The 27,743-nt window shown below is 46.6% G+C and overlaps 2 protein-coding genes across 2 annotated transcripts; both read right to left on the bottom strand.

The window, feature by feature from the left end:
- Positions 1-11,298: 11,298 nt before the first annotated feature.
- On the bottom strand, positions 11,299-13,180 carry LOC123397806 (FBD-associated F-box protein At5g60610-like). The gene is made up of 3 exons (XM_045092341.1): positions 12,076-13,180; positions 11,815-11,949; positions 11,299-11,713 (listed from the first exon to the last, which is right to left on the bottom strand). The coding sequence occupies exons 1-3, from the start codon at positions 13,036-13,038 to the stop codon at positions 11,366-11,368; spliced, it is 1,446 nt and encodes a 481-aa protein (XP_044948276.1). The 5' UTR covers positions 13,039-13,180; the 3' UTR covers positions 11,299-11,365.
- Positions 13,181-24,344: 11,164 nt separating this feature from the next.
- Positions 24,345-26,202, bottom strand: LOC123397844 (FBD-associated F-box protein At5g60610-like). Its single transcript, XM_045092372.1, has 3 exons — positions 25,098-26,202; positions 24,837-24,971; positions 24,345-24,735 (listed from the first exon to the last, which is right to left on the bottom strand). Exons 1-3 carry the CDS (start codon positions 26,058-26,060, stop codon positions 24,388-24,390), a joined length of 1,446 nt encoding a protein of 481 aa, XP_044948307.1. The 5' UTR covers positions 26,061-26,202; the 3' UTR covers positions 24,345-24,387.
- Between the last annotated feature and the right edge of the window lie 1,541 nt (positions 26,203-27,743).

Below are 27,743 nucleotides of genomic sequence, written 5' to 3'. Positions count from 1 at the left end.
AAGCATTTCAAATGAACTCTGAAAAGGTTCCAAGTTGGCATGGTATCATTATTTCACCCACATAGCATGTGCAAGAAAGTAGAGAGGCTTACGGCAAAAACTGGATGCACTTCGTGTACAAAACAGACAATCTCCTTCGAAGTATCAGGGTTTCATACGGAAACTTGTCTGTTACAAAGGGATTTCATTTTTGTTGAACTTATTTGAACCCCCTTGTTTTTCTGTGTTCAAAATGGACCATTCAAAGCCACATCATCAATTTACAACCCTTTCTGACTTCATTTGTTATTTGTCATGCATTTACTGATTATTTTGAGCTATAAGACCACGAAAGTGAAAAGCATTTGAAATGAACTATGAAAAGGTTCCAAGTTGGCATGGTATCATCATTTCACCCACATAGCATGTGCGAGAAAGTAGAGAGGCTTACGGCAAAAACTGGATGCACTTCGTGTACAAAACAGACAACCTCCTTCGAAGTATCACGGTTTCATATGGAAACTCGTCTCTTACAAAGGGATTTCATTTTTGTTGAACTTATTTGAACCCCCTTGTTTTTCTGTTCTCAAAATGTACCATTCAAAGCCACATCATCAATTTACAACCCTTTCTGACTTCATTTCTTATTTTTCATGCATTTACTGATTATTTTGAGCTATAAGACCATGAAATTGAAAAGCATTTGAAATGAGCTCTGAAAAGGTTCCAAGTTGGCATGGTATCATCATTTCACCCACATAGCATGTGCAATAAAGTAGAGAGGCTTACGGCAAAGACTAGATGCACTTCGTGTACAAAACAGACAATCTCCTTTGAAGTATCACGGTTTAAAACGGAAACTCGTCTACTACAAAGGGATTTCAATTTTTTTGAACTTATTTGAACCCCCTTGTTTTTCTGTGTTCAAAATGTACCATTCAAAGCCATATCATCAATTTACAACCCTTTCTGACTTCATTTGTTATTTTTCATGCATTTACTAATTATTTTGAGCTATAAGACCATGAAATTGAAAAGCATTTGAAATGAACTCTGAAAAGGTTCCAATTTAACATGGTATCATCATTTCACCCACATAGCGTGTGCAAGAAAAAAGAGATGCTTACGGCAAAAACTGGATGCACTTCGTGTACAAAACAGACAATCTCCTTCGAAGTATCAGGGTTTCATACGAAAACCCGTCTGTTACAAAGGGATTTCATTTTTTTTTAACTTATTTGAACCCCCTTGTTTTTCTGTGTTCAAAATGCACCATTCAAAGCCACATCATAAATTTATAACCCTTTCTGACTTCATTTGTTATTTTTCATGCATTTAGTGATTATTGTGAGCTATAAGACCATGAAATTGAAAAGCATTTGAAATAAACTCTGAAAAGATTCCAGGTTGGCATGGTATCATAATTTCACCGACATAGCATGTGCAAGAAAGTAGAGAGGCTTACGGCAAAAAGTGGATGCACTTCGTGAACAAAACAGACAATCTCCTTCGAAGTATCATGGCTTCATACGGAAACTTGTCTGTTACAAAGGGACTTCAATTTTTTTGAACTTATTAGAACCCCCTTGTTTTTCTGTGTTCAAAATGCACCATTCAAAGCGACATTATCAATTTACAACCCTTTCTGACTTCATTTGTTATTTTTCATGCATTTAGTGATTATTTTGAGCTATAAGACCATGAAATTGAAAAGCATTTGAAATGAACTCTGAAAAGGTTCCAAGTTGGCATGGTATCATCATTTCACCCACATAGCATGTACAAGAATGTAGAGAGGCTTACGGCAAAAACTGGATGCACTTCGTGTACAAAATAGACAATCTACTTCGAAGTATGAGGGTTTCATACAGAAACTCGTCTGTTACAAAGGGATTTCAATTGTTTTGAACTTATTTGAACCCCCTTGTTTTTCTGTGTTCAAAATGCACCATTCAAAGCCACATCATCAATTTACAATCCTTTCTGACTTCATTTGTTATGTTTCATGCATTTACTAATTATTTTGAGCTATAAGACCATGAAATTGAAAAGCATTTGAAATGAACTCTGAAAAGGTTCCAAGTTGGCATGGTATCATCATTTCACTCACATAGCATGTGCAAGAAAGTTTAGAGGCTTACGGCAAAAACTGGATGTACTTGATGGACAAAACCGACAATCTCTTTCGAAGTATCAGGGTTTCATTCGGAAACTCGTCTGTTACAAAGGGATTTCAATTTTTTGGAACTTATTTGAACTCCTTTGTTTTTCTGTGTTCAAAATGCACCATTCAAAGCTGTAAGACCATGAAGTTGAAAAGCATTTGAAATGAACTCTGAAACCAAAGTACATACATAGTTCTCCAGAGAAGTAAAACCAAAGTATATACATAGTTCTCCAGAGCAGTAAAACCAAAGTACATACATAGTTCTCATTGAACAACATATAGCTCTCCAGAGCATCTAATTAAACCATACATTGAAATTATGTAAAACATTACAATGCAAAAAACAAATGCGATCATAACCGCAACCAAGGTAACAACTGATCCAACTGTATAATGATACCAAGCCTCGGTATGAATGGCATATTTTCTAATCTTTTTAATCTTCAACCGCATTGCATCCATCTTGATCTTGTGATCATCGACGACATCCGCAACATGCAACTCCAATATCATCTTCTCCTCCTCAATTTTTCTTATTTTTTCCTTCAAGTAATTGTTTTCTTCTTCAACTAAATTTAACCTCTCGACAATAGGGTCGGTTGGAATTTCCGGTTCAACAACCTCCTAGATAAATAAAATCTATGTCACATTGATCAGCATAACTGTCATAAACAATAAATGAACCAAATAGTTATGAAAAGATAATATATACCAATCTGAATCATAGACAAGACGAGGGCCAACGGGGGCGGATACCAAAACCATCGCACTATATAATAACAAGGAATAATAAAAGTAAGAAAATTAGACAAGTATCTATCTGAAGTCAGAGTTTTTTTCTTTCAGAAAGAAGATAAGAACAAGAGGCTCACCACGGTGGTGCCGGTGACGAGATCGGCGCGGGCGATCGACGACGATGAAGACAGGGCGGGGACGGGGCTTGACGGACTGCTTAATCTAGACAAATCTCGTTGAAAATGGAGCTCGGAGGTCGAGTTTCGAGAGGAGAAGGCTTAACTAGTGTGGCTCGGGCATTTCATCGAACACCTCATGTGCATAGGAGGTGAACTAGAGCACCGATATGCCCTCCCCTCGCCGGCTTGACCAAAGCAGAGCACTGTGGAGTGCTTTGCCGCGGCGGTGGGTATACGTAGGCAAGTTATTTGTCCCGGTTCGTGGCATGAACCGGGACTAAAGCCAACCCTTCTATCCCAGTTCAAGTCACGAACCGGGACCAATGGCTGTGGGCCAGCAGCGAGGACCAGTGGTCCCGGTTCGTGGCTCGAACCGGGACAAATGGTTCCACACGAACCGGGACCAATGCCCACGAGGCCTCGGCCGCCCCCTGGGCTCACGAACCGGGTCTAATATCCCCCATTGGTCCCGGTTCTTGAAGAACCGGGACTAATGGGCTGGCCATGGCCGAACGGTAGCCCTGTTTTCTACTAGTGAATGCCTTAAATTATTGTGTCAGATTGTTTTTGCCGTGTAGGTGCACTATTGAATTTCAGTTATAGCAATATATTTCTGTCTCAGGCCTATTCACTGTTGGAGCATTATAAAAAGTTATTGATCCCATCCAAACCGATGTTCGTTACTCTGATAAAGCAAAATTTCTTATGTAAATTAACCATGTATTTGAATGTGCTTACAAACTGTTTGGTATATGATGGTCTTTGCTCCTTTGTAGTTCATACATAATTTTAATTTCCTTTTTTCCCTTGAACCGAAGTTGTCATCAAATAGTTGTATTTGCCTACCCACCTCATAATAAATTTCATATTTAATTTATGTCAATTTTTTTGATAAACAAGATAATTGTATTGCAGTTATGTTGTAGTGTACATCGAAAGACATAACTAGATCATCATATGACAATAGTGACATATATAACTATAGCTTGATATTCCTGTCTTTTTTGTTTTGCTCTGATTTTGTTAGCACAAGAAAAACACTGTTACAATACAATACTCAGGCTTGCATGCCCTCCGCCGTAGTCCAAGAGCAATAATTTTGTTTCTAAAATGACCAAGAAATGTGTAACTAGCTAGCTAAACTACATCCAAATATGTATGCAGATGTCAAAGCATTTTCAGTTGGTTAGCACAACAACTATCCAGCCATGTGATCTATACATAATGGCTTATATTAATCTAAATCCTATAACAGTATGCACTCTCTTCTCCCATAAATATATATATGCTTATTGACATGTAATCCCTGCTTTTGTGAAGAAAAAAATTCTGTTAATTGTGAAACAGCCGCAAGTTTTCCTATTTGACCACTTCACATATTTGCTCCTATTTCATGTGATTCATCATATAATACATATGCAATAGTTATAACCTTCACACAGTGATGTTAACACATAAGCTTCATACAGTAAATAAAACTCCCTTTGTTCCAAAATAAATGTCGTTGATCTAATACAATATTTGCACTAGTTTAGTACTAAACCTGCGACACACTTATTTTGGACGAAGCGAGTAGTACATAGACCATTGCATAATCCCAATTCATGTTATGCAGCTCATGCTAATATTACCTTCAATACTAGAACATGTGAAATTCCACTACCATCGAGGAGTCAATATTTCTGTACCATTCAAGCTATATGATGCCGTTCAAGCTATAAGATAACTGATTTATAAACACATATCCTTCATTTGAATTATCTTTTACCAGTTACAACGCAATTATTGAATTAAATCGTTCAACATAATACCTTGAAAGTTACTAATAGACCTCATATAGCTAGGAATTTAAATATTTGTTAGAGTTTAAAGATAATTTCTAGAATATTGGTTTGTACGTGTTAGTAAAATCTGGAAGACAACCACTTTTTCTATTTTCTCAAATAAAAATAAATCCGAGTCAGTTAATTAAAAGCAATAGTGTCAGATGTGTGCATTCCTTTCTTTCCCAAGGCCGGTTTTGTGCATTACATGACTCTTTATGTTCCATGTACCCAAACATGAATCTGCAACAAGTAATAGTGACAAGTCCAACTCAACAACTTAATCATTTCTTGCAATATCTATATTTTGTGCTTCATAAGCGTAAGCCGAGTGTATTATATCGGGTGATACTCGGTTTACCTACAACACACTAGTAGAATACGGGCCTTTGGCCTGGACCATTTAGTCCCGGCCTGCCTCTGGGCCGGGACTAAAGGCCTGGCCACGTCGCCCCAATTCTCATATCCTCCCTCGAGGCTTTAGTCCTAGCCCGTAAGGAGCCTTTAGTCCCGGTTCGTGTCCCAAACCGGGACTAAAGGGCTACGCGGTGGGCAGCCCGCATGTGCGCCACCTTTAGTCCCGGTTTGTGTCTCAAACCGGGACTAAAGTCCTCTGCCTATATATAGCACATCCCCCTTCTCCCCTCTTCATTGCATTTTTCTTGGATGGAGGATTGTGGGTGGGTGCTTGCTCTCTACTTTTTTTGATGCACTAGAGGTGTTTGTTGAAATGTGTGTTAGAGCGATGCCGCTTCAGTTCACCGAACACAACTATGATATGAGATGCCCGAGCCACGCTTAAACCTTTTCCTCTTTATTTCTACTTATTCTAAAAGGTTAGCAACTATATTTCGTCGTTTAGACCATGCGGTACTAATTTTTAGGATCGTGATTGTATTTGATATACTGTCGTATAACGCAGATGAGCCATCCATGGATGTACGGTGATCGCGACGCAAAGCCGCTTACACAGAAGGCGTGCATTCTTTTCGAGATGCAGCCGATGCGAACAAGCATGGTGGTGGCTATATGTTTTGTCCATGTGTTGAATGTCGGAATGAGAAGGATTACACTTCCTCAAGAGTCATTCAGAGCCACTTGCTTCAGTCCGGTTTTATGTCGGGCTATAATGTTTGGACCAAGCACGGAGAAAGAGGGGTTGTGATGGAAGACGATGATGAAGAAGAAGAGAACAATGATGAAAACTACCGATCTATGTTCCCTGAGTATGCTGATACCGCAATGGAAGACAATGAAGAAGAAGATCAGGATGAAGAAGGGAACCAGATGAGCCCGCTGATGATCTTTGCCGGGTCATTTCTGATGCACGGCGAGGTTGCGACACAGAAAAGGAGAGGTTGCAGTTCGAGCAGATGTTACAGGACCACAACAAATTGTTGTACCCAACTTGTGAAGATGGCCAGAAGAAGCTGGGTAGCACACTGGAATTGCTGAAGTGGAAGGCAGAGACCGGTGTGACTGACTCGTCATTCGAGAAGTTGCTGGTACTGATGAAGAAGATGCTTCCAAGAAAGAACGAATTGCCCGCTAGCACGTACGAAGCAAAAAAGGTTGTCTGCCCTCTAGGATTAGACGTGCAGAAGATACATGCATGCCCTAATGACTGCATCCTCTATCGCGGTGAGAAGTACGAGAATGTTCCCCCTTCGGTGCAGGGGCTAGCTTTAGAAAGTGCAAAGAAGTTGGCGGCTGCATGTGGTGTCTCGGTTGAAGAATTGTTGTCTTCCCAAGACGATAAGATAACCAAGGTTGTGGTAGCCCCTAAGCCACAGTTTGTCATGGGTTAGCCTTTGGTCAGCAAAGATGATCTCCCAACAAATATGCGTTACTTGCATCAATGGTACTTAAGTGAATCAAAGAATGGGAGAACGATGATCGTGCTGAGTGTCCCCAAGGAGTACTACGGCCGCCCTGAACAAATCCATATCGACTTTGATGAACTCTTCCAGATGTACAATGGCGACGCCCTCGACAAATCGCTTATGAATTGCTATTGTCTGTAAGTTTTTCAATTCGTTGTCTACATATAACTTGTTTGGTTATTTCAATTCATTGTCTATATATAACTTGTACTCTATTATGCAGAATCAAGATTATGTATTGTAAAAGCAAGTGCATCCTAAATATTGGGTTTATTGACCCAGATAAAATACATATAGCGACGCTAACTAATTATCCCAAGGAGACGGAGGAAAACCTTCTAAGGTTTCTAATAGATCAAAATTTCTGTGACCACATACTGTTTCCATACAACTTCAGGTAAGGGTCTTTACTCTTTTGTGTCCATTCACTTATAAGTGTAATTGATAAGTTACTGACACTTATATATATATACATGTGCAGCTTCCATTGGATTCTGTTGGACATTCAAATTGATAAGGGAAGAGTTGATGCCTTCGACCCATTATCGAGACCCTTGAAACAGTTCCAAAGCCTGCAGGACATGCTTCAAGGGTAATTTTAATTATTCTTGCGCTCTATCGGTCTCTTTCGATGATTTTCTGATATATCAATTAATGAAAAACTGAGCAAATCATTATCCTTGTCGGGCAGGGTTTGCAAGCGGTTCAAGTGCGTGACTCCCGGTAACTTTCATGAGAAGCTGACCTTTAAAGCGGCTCAGGTAAGTAGTAGTATGATATACTTCTATTAATTTTCAATACATTTATGATGCTAGATTATTATTTTGATTATATATATTCTATTCTCGTAAAGTGCGACCAGCAGCCACGGGGAACGCATCTATGCGGATACTATGTTTGCGAGACCATTCGCACGTTTACCTCTGAGCACAAGGATCACAGATTCGACGTAAGCAATGAACATTCACACCTCTATTTTTACCCGTCATTCTTTGTTATCATGATTGATATTCATATTCATCTCCTCTTCTTATATAGCACACGGCCATGACGACGAAGGTCCTACCAGAGCAACGCGCGATTGCTGTTGCAGAGGAGCTTGCGACCTTTCTGAGGACGGAAGCTATAGATGACAAAGGACGATTTAGTGTAGCTAGGGGCCATTACTGATGTCCGTCCATGTAATCGAATAGACGGGCTCTAGTCCCGATAATTCAGATCTCCATATAATTGTATATATATGCTCGCTTGTAAGATAAGTTAATCTTATATATATATGCATAATTATTTCTATTTTAAATTATATGAAAACTAATTCCCGAACACCAAACGAGGCATCACGTTAATCTCCCGAACACCTAAACCCTAAAACCCAAAAACCCAAAAATAATGTCATTCAAAAAAAAGCCAAAAACCAGCAAAATCTGAAAATCTTTAGTCCCGGTCCATGTAACGAGCCGGGACTAAAGGGCCTGCCCCTGAGGCGCTACGAGGCGCCCACGTGGAGCACCTTTAGTCCCGGCGTGTAAGAGGGCCGGGACGAAAAGGTTAGGCCTTTAGTCCCGCCCCTTTAGTCCCGGTTTGTGAACCGGGACTAAAGCCCCTTACGGGCCGGGGCTATAGGCCCTGTCCCCACTAGTGACACCATTACGGAGCCGCGGGCAGCGTGCATGCCACGTGACAGGTACGCTTTGCCATGAGTTGCACTATAAGCAGAGTGCTTCTCCGAGGCAACTTCAACTTACCTGAGTTTACACCGTGTCCATTGTATAAGCCGAGTGTGGAACGCCGTATTTACGGCATACACGTAGCTAAGTCGAGAACTATATGTTCATCGTGTATTCTGATGGGCATGCTCGGTATAGCATTGGGCTTACAGAATGATACTAGGCAACGCGTGCTTTTCCTATACTGAAGCAATGTGCAAAATCGCGATAAAACCATGTTAAAAATCTTCAAATCTGATATTTTGGTAGAAGATTGACTAAATGGGACAATATGTGTCATAAATGTATAAATAGGATAAAAAGTGAAATTCACTCTATATATAAAGAAAACTCTTACCTTCGACTGACTGATCCGGGCCACCTATCCGCCACCGCCTCGTCCGTTGATCTTGCTCTATGTGACGCACCAGATGGTGCCCGCGCGCCAACGGAGCAGCGACCTAGCGCGCTGTTTCCTGAAACAACAGTGTTGTTTCAAAAACGGTCCTGAAGCTGGGAGGTGGCGGCTACTGGATCTGAGAGGGCGACGGCACGGCCGCTAGCCCCCGACGCCGGGCGCTCCCGCCACAGCCCATCCGCCACGACGTCGACCGGCCCTCCCCTAGCCCTCCACACCCAGCGTCGCCAGCCGCTCGCCCACGGCGACGGTGCGGCCGCTAGCCCCCAACGTCGGCGGCTCCCACCGCAGCTCATCTGCCAGGACGTCGGTCGACCCTCCCCTACCCCTCACCCCCGTGCTGCCAGCCGCTCGACCACGACGCCGGCCAGCCCAACGCACGCCACAGCCCCTCCGCCCCTGATGCCGGCCAGCCCTCCCCTCCCCCACCCCCGCGCCGCCAGCTGCTCGCCCACGACACCGGCCGGCCCTCCGCACACGGCAAGCCGTACCACGAAGAAGCCGTAGAGCAGATCATTGTGGCGATGAATGAGGTGCCATGCTCTACAGCTTGTCTGTGTGCCTACACGCAGCTGTACTACACTAAGCTTTATTCATAAAAGCAAGCTCGACTAAACATGTATGCTACTAATCAAATTTTGGAACACAAACAAATCTCTAAATTAATAACTAATTAGTGGTTAGCTAAACAACACACATGGATGCTTTAAGGACACACTACTTGTGCACTGCGATCTCTCTCTCTCTCTCTCTCTTCAGTTTATTGCAAATAAACATCATTAGTTTAGTACATCATATCATTTGTACTAATGTCCCCATTGATAAACATGTTACATGTATCATTCTAAAAAAGTATGATATTTTAAACATTAATTAGCAAGATAAACATGGACCATCAGCTATCAATCTAAAAAGGTATGATATTTTAGAAAATGCTGGACATTCAGTTCATTCCAACAGGAAATCAAGTTTGTTGGTGAGTTCACTAAGTTTATGCAAGGGAAACAACTTCAAGCCTTCAAACACAACCTAAACCTTGACACGTTGAGATTGAGGGAGGATGCTAAAGAATAGGCTTGTAGTTTTGTGTAACGTGACATGTTGTACATGTCACGATGTTACGATTGTATGTGTGCATGTGTGTAACAAACTGTGGCAGGTTGTTAGCCAAGGATCGGCCTTATCCAATCCTTTATAGATTGGAGTAGGAGCAAAGCCTAGCAACAACATGTGCCGATTGTATTCTTTGTTCTTGGTATTTAACACAAATGTGTCCCTGCAGAAGAGCATACACTTCATGCCAAACTTCTTTCAAACATTTGCCATAAGTATATATTTATATTTCCGTAATGAAAAATAGAGTATTTCTTTCACTGTAGACCACCTTGGTTTCGTGCAAGCACAATCGTCTAACAGAACCATGCCTTATGTCTTCTTATTACATAGAGGAAATCACTCCTCGAATTCTGAATTGGCACCATCTCTCTAATTCTAGCCTTTACTACTAATAAATAATAACATATATCTATTTCTACTATCCATTAAATATTCAGAGAAATACTAGAAAATCTCAACAAAAGGAACTCTAACCCCCTATTTAGCACATCAGAAAACCAAGACCCAAGGGTTTAAGAAAATACCCACCCATACCTTAAATGATTGTGTCAGACTATTTTTGCCGTGTACGTGCAATATAGAATTTCAGTTATAGCAAAATAGTTCTGCCTTGTGCCTATTCATTGTTCGGGCCTGATAAAAAGTCAGTGATCCCATCCAAAGCTATGTTTGTTACTCTGATAAAGCAAAATTTCTTATGTCGATTGATCGGTATTTGAATGTGCTTACAAACAATGGGTATATGATGGTCTTTGCCCCTTTTCAGTTCATACATAATTTTATTTTTGTTTTTCCGTTAAACTGAAATTTTCATCAAACAGTTGTATTTGCCTACACAACTCATAATAAATTTCAGATTTAATTTATGTCAATTTGTTTGATAAACATGGAATTTGTATTGCAATTATGTTGTAGTGTACATTGAAAGACAGAACTAGAGCATCATATGAGGTACTCGTGTCTTTTTTTTGGCTCTGATTTTCTTACCACAAGAAACACACTGTTATATGGTGGATTTACGTATATTCTGCTTGATTTCCCCTTTTGAGGGTGAAAGCTAACTATCGTTGAAAGTGATACTTCGGTTGAGAAAGCATTGTAAATACTACTCGCCCGCATATGCTTTGCCCAATCACACACCCATCATAAGTTATTTTATGCGCTAATATGAAAAGCTCATGAGTTACCAATACAACACACATCCGTATTAATCTGAATTGCACATATTTAGAGTAAGGATGAGAATGGCAACATTGACAGAATAAATAACAATCCGATAGAGCCATACATACTTAGTAACTTTAATGTCGCTGGCTGTATTTCTAGTAGAACAAGTGTTTTACAATTGCATGTAAACAGCTACAAATTTAAAATATTTTCCTGTATACAAAAATTGTACATGTTACTGATACACACATCCGAATCCTTGAGTCGAAAGTTAATATGAGCACCGTGTGAAGCCCTGTTCATTAGTTGAAGCCTATGATGGTGTATTGCCACGAACTTATCATCGTTCCTCTTTACTATAAGTTTCATCCTTTCTAGCACTCTAGCATTGAGCACGAAAAAAGTAACAAAATCAATGTCAGATTTTGTGCCCCGATAATAATCCAATACTATTGTTTTCAGATGGATGTCAAAACATGTGCTGGTAATGAGATCCCGGTATTTACGACGCCACAAATTGTTTTTCCATGATTTTTGGCACTGAAAAAAAATCGGCAAACCATGTATATAAGAACTTCACAACAACAAGTAGATGAATAAACAATCCAAAGAAAATGTAGTATCGGTAAAACTATCATCACCTGAATGTACAACTTCTCCAAGCACGGAAAGGTTGTCATCAATTCAATAACCATGTCCAAATTAAGAGTAGCCATACCAAGAACCAAACACTTGATTTTGCACACGGCTGTTGCAAGGCCACGAATGCGCGGTCCCTTCGTCAAACCATGAAATCCAAAACATTAGACAGTAATATAGGTAATTTCTGTATATATGCAGTGAAATGCAATTTATTAGAAGGTTGACGACGGTAAAAATAATTGAAGAAGAAGATCAGCTACCTGATGATGACGAATATCTGTGGAACCCAACACGAGCCTGGTGGAGTTGGTACAACCTAGGGTGTCCAACTTAGGCACGGAGAGCGCGGCTACATGCAAATCATGGTTGTGATCAAGATGGATCAATGTTTGAAGATGAGGGGCACTCTCGATAACGAGTTCCTCTATGGATGGATCTGGCGAATGATTATCGACTGCAATGGTTGTAAGGGTAAACGAATTCATCCGGAGGCGACGGGCTCCGGTGCACCGAATAATTAGCAAGAACTCAAGAGAAGGGCTGCCGGCAATCATGCTGTTGAGTGAGAAGTCCGAGAGGTAGACATAATGAAGAACGAGCTTCTTAAGCTGGGGGAAGTGAATCCCCTGAAGTGCGTCGTCCGTGAGTGTGAAATGTCCGAATTCGGCAACACAGAGGGTGGGCGAGAAGCGGAAGATTAATGCCGGCACCGGCATCGGCTGCCAGTTGTGCCACCGCCGACGGTAGAACTCAAGCTCCTTGAGTTTATCCAGAGTGGAGGACAGGAGACAGGCGTCGACGGCAGCATCGTTGTCCATGTCCGTGGACAATTCTGGGCGAATGGAGAAGCGGTGGCAGACGCCTTGGTGGGAGGAAATTATGCGTTGTAAAACATCACCGAGTTTACCATCACCGAGTTCAGCGCAGTCGATGTTGAGAGGAAGAGAGCGCCAAAGGGGACGCCAGCGTCTCGCGAGGATCTGCGTGCGGCCGCGTTCCTTGATGGGGAGGAGCGAGATAATCTTACGGAGCATGTCATCGGGGAGGTCGCTGAGGTTTCTGATGTGGTGGAGATCTCGTCCGTCTCCGCATCCATCGTGTTCAGCCGCTCCGGGATCGGGCGGTGCCGCCGGTGGTGCCGGAGCCGGATAGCGCTCGACCTCGAGTGCGGCTGACTTCCTCTTCCGGGTAGCCGTACTCCTACTACTACGGCCGGCCTCCATCTGTTTGGCAGAGATCGGCCCTGAGGAGAATTAGGTTCTATGGTGGAGCTCGGGATTGGAGGACTGGGAGGGGAGGCAAGGGCCAGATGCGGAGCGGACGAAGCAACCTCGATCGCTTCTGAGGAGAGTGTGTGTTTGACACTTTGACTGCTGGCTTAGTACGATGGATGACAGACCAACCCCATAAATAGAAAACTGGCGGACGTGAGTAAATGGAAAGGTGACATGAGCAATTAGAAACTGCCTAATGTGACATGTGCCCTTGACGCTGCCAGAACCCCGCTGCTCAACAGCTAGCATGTTTTTCAGAAAAAAATAGTACTCCCTCAATCTCAAAATAAATGTCTTAAACTTAATACAAATTTGTACTAGAGCTAGTATAAAGTTAAGACAATTATTTTAGGACGGAGGGCGTACGTCGACACCTGCACCTTTAATTTAGTTTGTTGCGGAAGAGAAGATTGTGTCAAAGGTCGCGACAGTAAGAGCATCTCCACCCGTTCGGGTTCGCGTTCCTCGTTCCAAAGATCGTCCGAAAGGGTTAATTTTTTTTTATTAAATCGTCCCAAATTCGGCAAAATCCCAATCAAATTCAATCGAAATTCATAGTTTCGTTAAAATTTATGCAAAAACTGAAATTAAAACATAACTAAACATTAAACTAAGCTTGAACTAAGCTAAAGCTACCGCCCGCCGCCGCCGCCTTCTACATGCCGAGGAGCTTGTAGAAGTTGGTGTAGTCGTCGTCGCCATCGTCGTCGTTGCCACCCGCTCCGCCGCCATCCTTGCTGCACCCTTGCCCTAGGTCGCCGAGCCGAATGGGGTTCGAAAGCGCCGGCGCCTCCTCGCCGCTCTAGTCAAGGATGACGATGACACCCTCCTCGCGGCCACGTCGACGGGCGGCGATCTCCTCCAGGGCGCAACACTGGCGTTCCATTTCTTCCCGGATGTAGTCTTCCCGCGTCCATTTCAGGGCGGCCTCGTCGGTGGCGACCATGGCGGGGTGCTCCTGCTCGACGGGCAGGAGCCCCGGCTCCGTCTTCGGCTTGACGAGGCGGGAGGAAGCGTCGGGCTCGTTGATGACGATGCCGGCGCTGCGTGTGCGCCGCCCCAGCAGCGTCTCCTACAGCTCCGGCTTTACGAGGAGCAACGACAGCGATCCGGAGGAGCAGGAGCGGGACCGGACGATGAGGACGTCGCCGTCTCCATCCTCACAGGCGTCCAGGAGCTGCCGCGGTGGTGGGAGAAAGCTGGCGGCGGAGGGTAGTCGTACCTGGGCGTGTTGGCGCCCTCGATATGCTCGAGGACGGACTTCATGGTGCGGCCGGGGACGCCCCACTAGTGGCGCCACCCCTCAAAGTTGTGCCGGCCAGTGGGCTCGACCCCGTTGGTGGCGGCGTGCTAGTTGGCCGGACGACGTTCGAATAATGTTGTCCACAGCGCATTGTTGTCGAGGGTGTACCGCGGGAGGTTGCATGAGTCCTCCGGTAGGCCGGACCGGATGCACGCAATCCCGGCCCGTCGCTCAGCTCCGATGGCTTGTGGTGGCACTGGCACGCCACCGACGCTTAGCCTCCAAGACCCCGATGCCCGCATGTCAGGCGGTGCCCGGTACTCCGACTCGTAGAGGTGGCGGGCCTCGTCCTCGCGGAGGTGCAGGCGGCCGAAACCATTGGCGACCGCTCCATTGCCAGTGTAGTGTTTGACCATCATTCTTGGGTGGGAGAGGGAGAGAAGGCGCCGGGGGTGAAGAAGAAGAGGAGAGAGCGTCGACGGGGAGAGGTGTGTGAGCACCGGCTGGGGGTGGGTCGCCTTATATAGCCTTGGGCGGGCCGGCCTGCGGAGCGACGTCGTGTGAACTCTTGGCAAGAGCCGACGGGTCGTGCTCACGGGGACGCGCGTCGCCGCACCTTCACTGCGTCGTCCGTGAATCAATGTAAGGCTGACCGGCGGCGCAACCATCGCATTGATTCCCGCGGGAAATGAGGCGATGAGGACGACGACCGCGCGGCCACTTGCTGACTCGGCGGGACCAACGTTTTTTCGCGCCAAAAACGTTTCCGCCAGCGCCCCCGGGCGATCCCGCGCTTGGTTCGGCCTGGGACCGCCGGAGCTTGAACCGCCTGTAAACTAAGCTTGAACTAAGCTTAAACTACCGCTGCTGCCCGTCACTGCCGCTTTCTCCATGCCGAGGAGCTTATAGAAGTTGGTGTAGTCGTCGTCTCCATCGTCGCCGTTGCCACCCGCTCCGGAGCCGTTCTTATTGCACCCCTGCCCTGGGTCACCGAGACAAATGGGGTTCGAAAGCGCCGGCGCCTCCTCTCCACTCTTGTCAAGGATGACGATGACGCCCTCCTCGCGGCCGCGTAAACGGGTGGCGATCTCCTCCAGGGCGCGGCACTGGCGCTCCGTTTATTCCCGTACGTAGTCGTCCCACGCCCATTTTAGGGCGGCCTCATCGGCGGCGGCCATGGCGAGGTGCTCCTGCCTAACGGGCAGCAGCCCCGCCTCCGTCTTCGGCTTGACGAGGCGGAAGGAAGCGTCGGGCTCGTTGTTGATGCGGGTGTTGCGTGTATGACGCCCCAGCGGCGTCTCCTGCGGCTCTGCTTGACGGGGAGCAACGCCGGCGATCTGGAGGAGCGGGAGCGGGAGCCGGACGACGAGGACATCGCCGTCTCCATCCTCCTCGGCGTCTAGAAGCTGCCGCGGCGGCGGGAGAAAGTTGGCGGCGGAGGGTAGTAGTACATGGGTGTGTTGCCGCCCTCGCTGTGCTCAAGGACGGCCTCCAAGGTGCGGCCCGGGATGCCCCACCAGAGGCGCCACCCATCGGAGTTGTGCCGGCCGCGAGGCTCGACCCCGTTGGTGGCGGCGACCTAGTTGGCGGGACGGCATTCGAATAACGCCGTCCACAGCGCGTTGCTGTCGGAGGCGTACCGCGGGAGGTTGTGCGAGTTCTCCGGCAGGCCGGACCGGATGCGCACAATCTCCGCCCGTCGCTCAGCTCCAGTGGGCGGTGGTGGCACCGGGACGCCGCCGGCGCTCAGCCTCCAAGACCCCGGCACCCACATGTCTGGCGGCGCCGGGTACTCAGCCACGTAGAGGAGGCGGGCCTCGTCCTCGCGGAGGTGCCGACGGCCGAAACCGTTGGTGTCCGCTCCATCGCCGGGGTAGTGTTCGACCATCGTTCTTGGGGAGGAGAGGGAGAGAAGGCGCCGGTGGCGAAGAAGAACAGGAGAGATCGTCGGCGGGGAGAGGTGTGTGGCCACCGGCGGCGGTGGGTCGCCTTATATAGTGACGGGTGGGCGGGCACACGGAGCGGCGGCGTGTGAATGCGTGGCAGGAGCCGACGGGACGCGCTTCGCCGCGCTTCACTGTGCCGCCCGTCAATCAATGGAAGGTTGACCGACGACGCAGCCTTCGCATTGATTCCCGCGGAAAACGAGGCGATGAGGACGACGATGGCGCTGCCACTCGCTGAATCGACGAGCCCAGTGTTTTTTCACGCCAAAAATGTTTCGGTCGGCAGTATTTTTTCACGTCAAAAATGTTTCCGTCGGCGCCCCCGGGAGACCCCGCGTTCATCCAGTTCTGACAGTTTTGACAGTGGCGATGGTATGAGAATTGAGAAGGGCATGCATGGCTTCCTCCACGGGTGCTTCTTTTCTGTTCCATATTTCATGTCAATTGTTGCTTCCTCCATCTTCCTCTCTATTTTTCATCGCTCCCCAACAATGCATCATCCAGTTCTCCATCAAATCAAAAATTGAAGATGAAGACCATCAACCAAACCGGAGTTCCATATAGCCAAGAATCCGGCCAGGGGTAGATATTCATCATATATATAACAACGATAACGCTGAAGATATTGCCTCGCAGATTTGAACAACAAGGGACGAAACCATCAATTTCCGTTTAGGCCAGGGGGTGTAGAGATTAAGAGCATCTTGAATAGAAGATTTGGAGATGTAAACCAGGAGAGGTAAAAAAGTTACATCTTCAAAAAAGAGGCAATTCCAACGGATGATGTAAATTTGTGATGTGGAAGGGCAACTCCAACAAATGATGCAAATGCAGATATAAAAGTAGTTGAACTTGGGGACCTTCTTGCGGCATGGTGGCGGCGGGGTGGCAGCGGGCGAATCGAGGCGGGCGGCGGCACTGGAACCGTATGGTGGGTGAGGCGGCAGTGTGGTGGTGCGGGGCAGCGGGGCTGCTGGCTAGGCGCCTATGCTGGGATGCGCGGCGACGGTGCTATGAGTGGGGCAGGCGAGCGGGGTTGCTGGCGTGATGGCGGTGCGGTGGTGCGAGGCGGCGTGGTGGGGACCTGGGGCAGAGTGGGCGGAGCGGCGACAGGGATAATCAATCGGCGGACACCTCGACCGTGTGGAGGAAAAGGGCCGATTCGCGGCGTGTGATAGTGGCCGGTGATCGAAACGCAGCGGAATCGACGGCGGGGGTCGTGGAGGGGGCGAATCTGTCGTGGGGCGATGGTGGCGTGGTGCTGCTGACGGAGGAAAAGAATGGGGTTGAGGAAAGAAAGTGAAAGGGCGGTTTGCAAGGGGCTGGCGTTTTTACATCTGCTATAGGTGGAGATGTATATTTGCATCGCGAGGTCTTGTATTTTCATACACTAGTAGAAAACGGGCCTTTGGCCGGGACCCTTTAGTCCCGTCCTGCCTCTGGGCCGGGACTAAAGGCCCGGCCACGTCGCCCCAATTCTCATATCCTCCCTCGAGGCTTTAGTCCCGGCCCGTAAGGAGTCTTTAGTCCCGGTTCGTGTCCCAAACCGGGACTAAAGGGCTACGCGGTGGGCAGCCCGCATGTGCGCCACCTTTAGTCCCAGTTTGTGTCTCAAACCGGGACTAAAGTCCTCTGCCTATATATAGCACAGCCCCCCTCTCCCCTCTTCGCTGCATTTTTCTTGGATGGAGGATTGTGGGTGGGTGCTTGCTCTCCACTTTTTTTTGATGCACTAGAGGTGTTTATTGAAATGTGTGTTAGAGCGATGCCGCTTCAATTCACCGAACACAACTACGATATGAGATGCCCGAGCCACGCTTAAACCTCTTCCTCTTTATTTCTACTTATTCTAAAAGGTTAGCAACTATATTTCCTCGTTTAGACCGTGCGGTACTAATTTTTAGGATCGTGATTGTATTTGATATACTGTCGTATAACGCAGATGAGCCATCCATGGATGTACGGTGATCGACGCATAGCCGCTTACAGAGAAGGCGTGCATTCTTTTCGAGATGCAGCCGATGCGAACAAGCATGGTGGTGGCTATATGTTTTGTCCATGTGTTGAATGTCGGAATGAGAAGGATTACACTTCCTCAAGAGTCATTCAGAGCCACCTGCTTCGGTCCGGTTTTATGTCAGGCTATAATGTTTGGACCAAGCACGGAGAAAGAGGGGTTATGATGGAAGACGACGATGAAGAAGAAGAGAATGATGATGACAACTACCGATCTATGTTCCCTGAGTATGCTGATACCGCAATGGAAGACAATGAAGAAGAAGATCAGGATGAAGAACGGGAACCAGATGAGCCTGCTGATGATCTTGGCCGGGTCATTTCTGATGCACGGCGAGGTTGCGACACAGAAAAGGAGAGGTTGCAGTTCGAGCAGATGTTACAGGACCACAACAAATTGTTGTACCCAACTTGTGAAGATGGCCAGAAGAAGCTGGGTAGCACACTGGAATTGTTTAAGTGGAAGGCAGAGACCGGTGTGACTGACTCATCATTCGAAAAGTTGCTGGTACTGATGAAGAAGATGCTTCCAAGAAAGAACGAATTGCCCGCCAGCACGTACGAAGCAAAGAAGCTTGTCTGCCCTCTAGGATTAGACGTGCAGAAGATACATGCATGCCCTAATGACTGCATCCTCTACCATGGTGAGAAGTACGAGAATATGGATAAATGCCTGGTATGCACTGCATTGCGGTATAAGATCAGAAAAGATGACCCTGGTGATATTGAGGGCGAGCCACCCAGGAAGAGGGTTCCTGCCAAGGTGATGTGGTATGCTCCTATAATACCACGGTTGAAACGTCTGTTCAGAAATAAAGATCATGTGAAGTTGTTGCGATGGCACATGGAAGATCGTATGAAAGACGATAAGTTGAGGCACACCGCTGATGGTCGGCAGTGGAGAAAAATCGAGAGAGAGTTCCCGAGATTTGCAGCTGACGCAAGGAACTTATGGTTAGGTCTGAGTACAGATGGCATGAATCCTTTTGGGGAGCAGAGTTGCAGTCACAGCACCTGGCCCGTTACTCTATGTATCTACAACCTTCCTCCTTGGTTGTGCATGAAGCGGAAGTTCATTATGATGCCAGTGCTTATACAAGGTCCAAAGCAACCGGACAACGATATTGATGTGTACCTAAGGCCATTAGTTGATGAACTTTTACAGCTGGGGGCCGAACCAGATGTATGTGTGTGGTACGAGCACAAACAAGAGGAATTTGACCTTCGAGCGTTGCTTTTCGTAACCATCAATGATTGGCCTGCTCTTAGTAACATTTCAGGACAGTCAAACAAGGGATGCAATGCATGCACGCACTGTTTGGCTCAGACAGAAAGTATATATCTCGACAACTGTAGGAAGAATGTGTATCCGTACAATCGTCGTTTTCTTCCGCCCAAGCATCCCTTAAAGAAAAAAGGCAAGCATTTCAATGGAAAGGCAGAACCCCGGGGGAAGCCTGTCATACGTACTGGTGTTGAAGTATTTGATATGGTCAAAGATTTAAAAGTAATCTTTGGAAAGGGTCCTGGCAGCCAACCTGTTCCTAACGGCCCTGATAAGCGCGTACCCATGTGGAAGAAGAAATCTATATTTTGGGAGCTACCCTACTGGGAAGTCCATGAGGTCCGCTCGGCAATCGACGTGATGCACCTGACGAAGAATCTCTGCGTGAATATTCTAGGCTTCCTGGACTTGTATGGGAAGTCAAAAGATACACCGGAAGCACGGGAGGACCAGGAACGTCATAAAGGAAGAGATGGCATGCATCCACGGCAGTTTCAAGGGCGTGCCACCTACGCTCTTACTAAGGAAGAGAAGGAAATCTTCTTTGAAGTCCTGTTCAGTATCAAGGTCCCGACTGGCTTCTCGTCGAATATAAAGGGAATCGTAAATATGAAAGACAAAAAATTCCAAAACCTAAAGTCTCATGACTGCCACGTGCTTATGACGCAATTGCTTCCGGTTGCATTGAGGGGAATTCTACCGGGAAATGTTCGCCTGGCAATTGTGATGGTATGTGCATTCCTCAATGCAATTTCTCAGAAGGTAATCGATCGAGAAAGTCTATCAGGGTTACAGATTGATGTGGTCCAATGTATGGTCAGCTTTGAGCTGTTGTTCCCGCCATCCTTCTTCAATATAATGACACACCTCCTAGTTCACCTAGTCGAAGAGATTAGAATTCTCGGTCCTGGGTTTCTACACAATATGTTCCCGTTCGAGAGGTTCATGGGAGTCTTAAAGAAATATGTTCGTAACCGTGCTAGGCCAGAAGGAAGTATCTCCAAGGGCTATGGAACAGAGGAGGTCATTGAGTTTTGTGTGGACTTTCTTCCTGACCTTAAGCCGATTGGTGTTTCTGAATCTCGGTATGAGGGTAGGCTGACAAGAAAAGGCACACTAGGAAGGAAAGCAAAAGTATGTATGGACGGGCATTATTTCTCTCAAGCACACTACACAGTTCTACACAATTCCACCGTCGTGGCTCCGTATATCGTGAGACACAAGAATATTCTACGCTCCGAAAACCCGGGGAAGGCTGACTCTTGGATTAAAGGGGAACACGAGAAGACTTTTGGCAGTTGGTTGCAGACACATCTCATGAATGACGACACCGTTGAAGATGAGTTGTACTGTTTGGCCAGGCCACCATCTTCGACTATATGTACTTTCCAAGGGTATGAGATAAATTGGAATACATTTTACATGGTTGCCCAAGATAAAAAGAGCACCAACCAAAATAGTGGTGTCCGCTTTGATGCAATAGACGAGAATGGGCACTGTTTGGAAACATATTACGGGTACATAAGGAGATATGGGAACTTGACTATGGACCTACTTTTAAGATCCCTTTATTTCGGTGCAAATGGGTGAAGCGGACAGGAGGTGGGGTAGTTGTAGACCAAAAGTACGGCATGACAACAGTGGATCTCAACAATCTTGCGTACATGGACGAACCATTTGTCCTAGCCAATGATGTCGCTCAGGTTTTCTATGTGAAGGACATGTCTACATTAACGAGAAAAAGAAATCAGCAAAAGAAGATATCGTCCGATGAGCCAAAACGCTACATAGTTCTTTCAGGGAAAAAAACATCGTGGGAGTAGATGACAAGACAGACATGTCAGAAGATTATAATAAGTTTCATGAAATTCCGCCCTTCAAAGTGAAAACTGACCCAAGCATCCTACTGAATGATGAAGATAAGCAGAGTGCTTCTCCGAGGCAACTTCAACTTACCTGAGTTTACACCGTGTCCATTGTATAAGCCGAGTGTGGAACGCCGTATTTACGGCATACACGTAGCTAAGTCGAGAACTATATGTTCATCGTGTATTCTGATGGGCATGCTCGGTATAGCATTGGGCTTACAGAATGATACTAGGCAATGCGTGCTTTTCCTATACTGAAGCAATGTGCAAAATCGCGATAAAACCATGTTAAAAATCTTCAAATCTGATATTTTGGTAGAAGATTGACTAAATGGGACAATATGTGTCATAAATGTATAAATAGGATAAAAAGTGAAATTCACTCTATATATAAAGAAAACTCTTACCTTCGACTGACTGATCCGGGCCACCTATCCGCCACCGCCTCGTCCGTTGATCTTGCTCTATGTGACGCACCAGATGGTGCCCGCGCGCCAACGGAGCAGCGACCTAGCGCGCTGTTTCCTGAAACAACAGTGTTGTTTCAAAAACGGTCCTGAAGCTGGGAGGTGGCGGCTACTGGATCTGAGAGGGCGACGGCACGGCCGCTAGCCCCCGACGCCGGGCGCTCCCGCCACAGCCCATCCGCCACGACGTCGACCGGCCCTCCCCTAGCCCTCCACCCCCAGCGTCGCCAGCCGCTCGCCCACGGCGACGGTGCGGCCGCTAGCCCCCAACGTCGGCGGCTCCCACCGCAGCTCATCTGCCAGGACGTCGGTCGACCCTCCCCTACCCCTCACCCCCGTGCTGCCAGCCGCTCGACCACGACGCCGGCCAGCCCAACGCACGCCACAGCCCCTCCGCCCCTGATGCCGGCCAGCCCTCCCCTCCCCCACCCCCGCGCCGCCAGCTGCTCGCCCACGACGCCGGCCGGCCCTCCGCACACGGCAAGCCGTACCACGAAGAAGCCGTAGAGCAGATCATTGTGGCAATGAATGAGGTGCCATGCTCTACAGCTTGTCTGTGTGCCTACACGCAGCTGTACTACACTAAGCTTTATTCATAAAAGCAAGCTCGACTAAACATGTATGCTACTAATCAAATTTTGGAACACAAACAAATCTCTAAATTAATAACTAATTAGTGGTTAGCTAAACAACACACATGGATGCTTTAAGGACACACTACTTGTGCACTGCGATCTCTCTCTCTCTCTCTCTTCAGTTTATTGCAAATAAACATCATTAGTTTAGTACATCATATCATTTGTACTAATGTCCCCATTGATAAACATGTTACATGTATCATTCTAAAAAAGTATGATATTTTAAACATTAATTAGCAAGATAAACATGGACCATCAGCTATCAATCTAAAAAGGTATGATATTTTAGAAAATGCTGGACATTCAGTTCATTCCAACAGGAAATCAAGTTTGTTGGTGAGTTCACTAAGTTTATGCAAGGGAAACAACTTCAAGCCTTCAAACACAACCTAAACCTTGACACGTTGAGATTGAGGGAGGATGCTAAAGAATAGGCTTGTAGTTTTGTGTAACGTGACATGTTGTACATGTCACGATGTTACGATTGTATGTGTGCATGTGTGTAACAAACTGTGGCAGGTTGTTAGCCAAGGATCGGCCTTATCCAATCCTTTATAGATTGGAGTAGGAGCAAAGCCTAGCAACAACATGTGCCGATTGTATTCTTTGTTCTTGGTATTTAACACAAATGTGTCCCTGCAGAAGAGCATACACTTCATGCCAAACTTCTTTCAAACATTTGCCATAAGTATATATTTATATTTCCGTAATGAAAAATAGAGTATTTCTTTCACTGTAGACCACCTTGGTTTCGTGCAAGCACAATCGTCTAACAGAACCATGCCTTATGTCTTCTTATTACATAGAGGAAATCACTCCTCGAATTCTGAATTGGCACCATCTCTCTAATTCTAGCCTTTACTACTAATAAATAATAACATATATCTATTTCTACTATCCATTAAATATTCAGAGAAATACTAGAAAATCTCAACAAAAGGAACTCTAACCCCCTATTTAGCACATCAGAAAACCAAGACCCAAGGGTTTAAGAAAATACCCACCCATACCTTAAATGATTGTGTCAGACTATTTTTGCCGTGTACGTGCAATATAGAATTTCAGTTATAGCAAAATAGTTCTGCCTTGTGCCTATTCATTGTTCGGGCCTGATAAAAAGTCAGTGATCCCATCCAAAGCTATGTTTGTTACTCTGATAAAGCAAAATTTCTTATGTCGATTGATCGGTATTTGAATGTGCTTACAAACAATGGGTATATGATGGTCTTTGCCCCTTTTCAGTTCATACATAATTTTATTTTTGTTTTTCCGTTAAACTGAAATTTTCATCAAACAGTTGTATTTGCCTACACAACTCATAATAAATTTCAGATTTAATTTATGTCAATTTGTTTGATAAACATGGAATTTGTATTGCAATTATGTTGTAGTGTACATTGAAAGACAGAACTAGAGCATCATATGAGGTACTCGTGTCTTTTTTTTGGCTCTGATTTTCTTACCACAAGAAACACACTGTTATATGGTGGATTTACGTATATTCTGCTTGATTTCCCCTTTTGAGGGTGAAAGCTAACTATCGTTGAAAGTGATACTTCGGTTGAGAAAGCATTGTAAATACTACTCGCCCGCATATGCTTTGCCCAATCACACACCCATCATAAGTTATTTTATGCGCTAATATGAAAAGCTCATGAGTTACCAATACAACACACATCCGTATTAATCTGAATTGCACATATTTAGAGTAAGGATGAGAATGGCAACATTGACAGAATAAATAACAATCCGATAGAGCCATACATACTTAGTAACTTTAATGTCACTGGCTGTATTTCTAGTAGAACAAGTGTTTTACAATTGCATGTAAACAGCTACAAATTTAAAATATTTTCCTGTATACAAAAATTGTACATGTTACTGATACACACATCCGAATCCTTGAGTCGAAAGTTAATATGAGCACCGTGTGAAGCCCTGTTCATTAGTTGAAGCCTATGATGGTGTATTGCCACGAACTTATCATCGTTCCTCTTTACTATAAGTTTCATCCTTTCTAGCACTCTAGCATTGAGCACGAAAAAAGTAACAAAATCAATGTCAGATTTTGTGCCCCGATAATAATCCAATACTATTGTTTTCAGATGGATGTCAAAACATGTGCTGGTAATGAGATCCCGGTATTTACGACGCCACAAATTGTTTTTCCATGATTTTTGGCACTGAAAAAAAATCGGCAAACCATGTATATAAGAACTTCACAACAACAAGTAGATGAATAAACAATCCAAAGAAAATGTAGTATCGGTAAAACTATCATCACCTGAATGTACAACTTCTCCAAGCACGGAAAGGTTGTCATCAATTCAATAACCATGTCCAAATTAAGAGTAGCCATACCAAGAACCAAACACTTGATTTTGCACACGGCTGTTGCAAGGCCACGAATGCGCGGTCCCTTCGTCAAACCATGAAATCCAAAACATTAGACAGTAATATAGGTAATTTCTGTATATATGCAGTGAAATGCAATTTATTAGAAGGTTGACGACGGTAAAAATAATTGAAGAAGAAGATCAGCTACCTGATGATGACGAATATCTGTGGAACCCAACACGAGCCTGGTGGAGTTGGTACAACCTAGGGTGTCCAACTTAGGCACGGAGAGCGCGGCTACATGCAAATCATGGTTGTGATCAAGATGGATCAATGTTTGAAGATGAGGGGCACTCTCGATAACGAGTTCCTCTATGGATGGATCTGGCGAATGATTATCGACTGCAATGGTTGTAAGGGTAAACGAATTCATCCGGAGGCGACGGGCTCCGGTGCACCGAATAATTAGCAAGAACTCAAGAGAAGGGCTGCCGGCAATCATGCTGTTGAGTGAGAAGTCCGAGAGGTAGACATAATGAAGAACGAGCTTCTTAAGCTGGGGGAAGTGAATCCCCTGAAGTGCGTCGTCCGTGAGTGTGAAATGTCCGAATTCGGCAACACAGAGGGTGGGCGAGAAGCGGAAGATTAATGCCGGCACCGGCATCGGCTGCCAGTTGTGCCACCGCCGACGGTAGAACTCAAGCTCCTTGAGTTTATCCAGAGTGGAGGACAGGAGACAGGCGTCGACGGCAGCATCGTTGTCCATGTCCGTGGACAATTCTGGGCGAATGGAGAAGCGGTGGCAGACGCCTTGGTGGGAGGAAATTATGCGTTGTAAAACATCACCGAGTTTACCATCACCGAGTTCAGCGCAGTCGATGTTGAGAGGAAGAGAGCGCCAAAGGGGACGCCAGCGTCTCGCGAGGATCTGCGTGCGGCCGCGTTCCTTGATGGGGAGGAGCGAGATAATCTTACGGAGCATGTCATCGGGGAGGTCGCTGAGGTTTCTGATGTGGTGGAGATCTCGTCCGTCTCCGCATCCATCGTGTTCAGCCGCTCCGGGATCGGGCGGTGCCGCCGGTGGTGCCGGAGCCGGATAGCGCTCGACCTCGAGTGCGGCTGACTTCCTCTTCCGGGTAGCCGTACTCCTACTACTACGGCCGGCCTCCATCTGTTTGGCAGAGATCGGCCCTGAGGAGAATTAGGTTCTATGGTGGAGCTCGGGATTGGAGGACTGGGAGGGGAGGCAAGGGCCAGATGCGGAGCGGACGAAGCAACCTCGATCGCTTCTGAGGAGAGTGTGTGTTTGACACTTTGACTGCTGGCTTAGTACGATGGATGACAGACCAACCCCATAAATAGAAAACTGGCGGACGTGAGTAAATGGAAAGGTGACATGAGCAATTAGAAACTGCCTAATGTGACATGTGCCCTTGACGCTGCCAGAACCCCGCTGCTCAACAGCTAGCATGTTTTTCAGAAAAAAATAGTACTCCCTCAATCTCAAAATAAATGTCTTAAACTTAATACAAATTTGTACTAGAGCTAGTATAAAGTTAAGACAATTATTTTAGGACGGAGGGCGTACGTCGACACCTGCACCTTTAATTTAGTTTGTTGCGGAAGAGAAGATTGTGTCAAAGGTCGCGACAGTAAGAGCATCTCCACCCGTTCGGGTTCGCGTTCCTCGTTCCAAAGATCGTCCGAAAGGGTTAAATTTTTTTTATTAAATCGTCCCAAATTCGGCAAAATCCCAATCAAATTCAATCGAAATTCATAGTTTCGTTAAAATTTATGCAAAAACTGAAATTAAAACATAACTAAACATTAAACTAAGCTTGAACTAAGCTAAAGCTACCGCCCGCCGCCGCCGCCTTCTACATGCCGAGGAGCTTGTAGAAGTTGGTGTAGTCGTCGTCGCCATCGTCGCCATCGTCGTCGTTGCCACCCGCTCCGCCGCCATCCTTGCTGCACCCTTGCCCTAGGTCGCCGAGCCGAATGGGGTTCGAAAGCGCCGGCGCCTCCTCGCCGCTCTAGTCAAGGATGACGATGACACCCTCCTCGCGGCCACGTCGACGGGCGGCGATCTCCTCCAGGGCGCAACACTGGCGTTCCATTTCTTCCCGGATGTAGTCTTCCCGCGTCCATTTCAGGGCGGCCTCGTCGGTGGCGACCATGGCGGGGTGCTCCTGCTCGACGGGCAGGAGCCCCGGCTCCGTCTTCGGCTTGACGAGGCGGGAGGAAGCGTCGGGCTCGTTGATGACGATGCCGGCGCTGCGTGTGCGCCGCCCCAGCAGCGTCTCCTACAGCTCCGGCTTTACGAGGAGCAACGACAGCGATCCGGAGGAGCAGGAGCGGGACCGGACGATGAGGACGTCGCCGTCTCCATCCTCACAGGCGTCCAGGAGCTGCCGCGGTGGTGGGAGAAAGCTGGCGGCGGAGGGTAGTCGTACCTGGGCGTGTTGGCGCCCTCGATATGCTCGAGGACGGACTTCATGGTGCGGCCGGGGACGCCCCACTAGTGGCGCCACCCCTCAAAGTTGTGCCGGCCAGTGGGCTCGACCCCGTTGGTGGCGGCGTGCTAGTTGGCCGGACGACGTTCGAATAATGTTGTCCACAGCGCATTGTTGTCGAGGGTGTACCGCGGGAGGTTGCATGAGTCCTCCGGTAGGCCGGACCGGATGCACGCAATCCCGGCCCGTCGCTCAGCTCCGATGGCTTGTGGTGGCACTGGCACGCCACCGACGCTTAGCCTCCAAGACCCCGATGCCCGCATGTCAGGCGGTGCCCGGTACTCCGACTCGTAGAGGTGGCGGGCCTCGTCCTCGCGGAGGTGCAGGCGGCCGAAACCATT

The sequence above is a fragment of the Hordeum vulgare genome, chromosome 5H, assembly GCF_904849725.1.
Source record: "Hordeum vulgare subsp. vulgare chromosome 5H, MorexV3_pseudomolecules_assembly, whole genome shotgun sequence".
Lineage (NCBI taxonomy): Eukaryota > Viridiplantae > Streptophyta > Magnoliopsida > Poales > Poaceae > Hordeum > Hordeum vulgare.
Note: the sequence above shows the minus strand (reverse complement) of the source record. Positions and strands in the feature narration are given on the sequence as shown.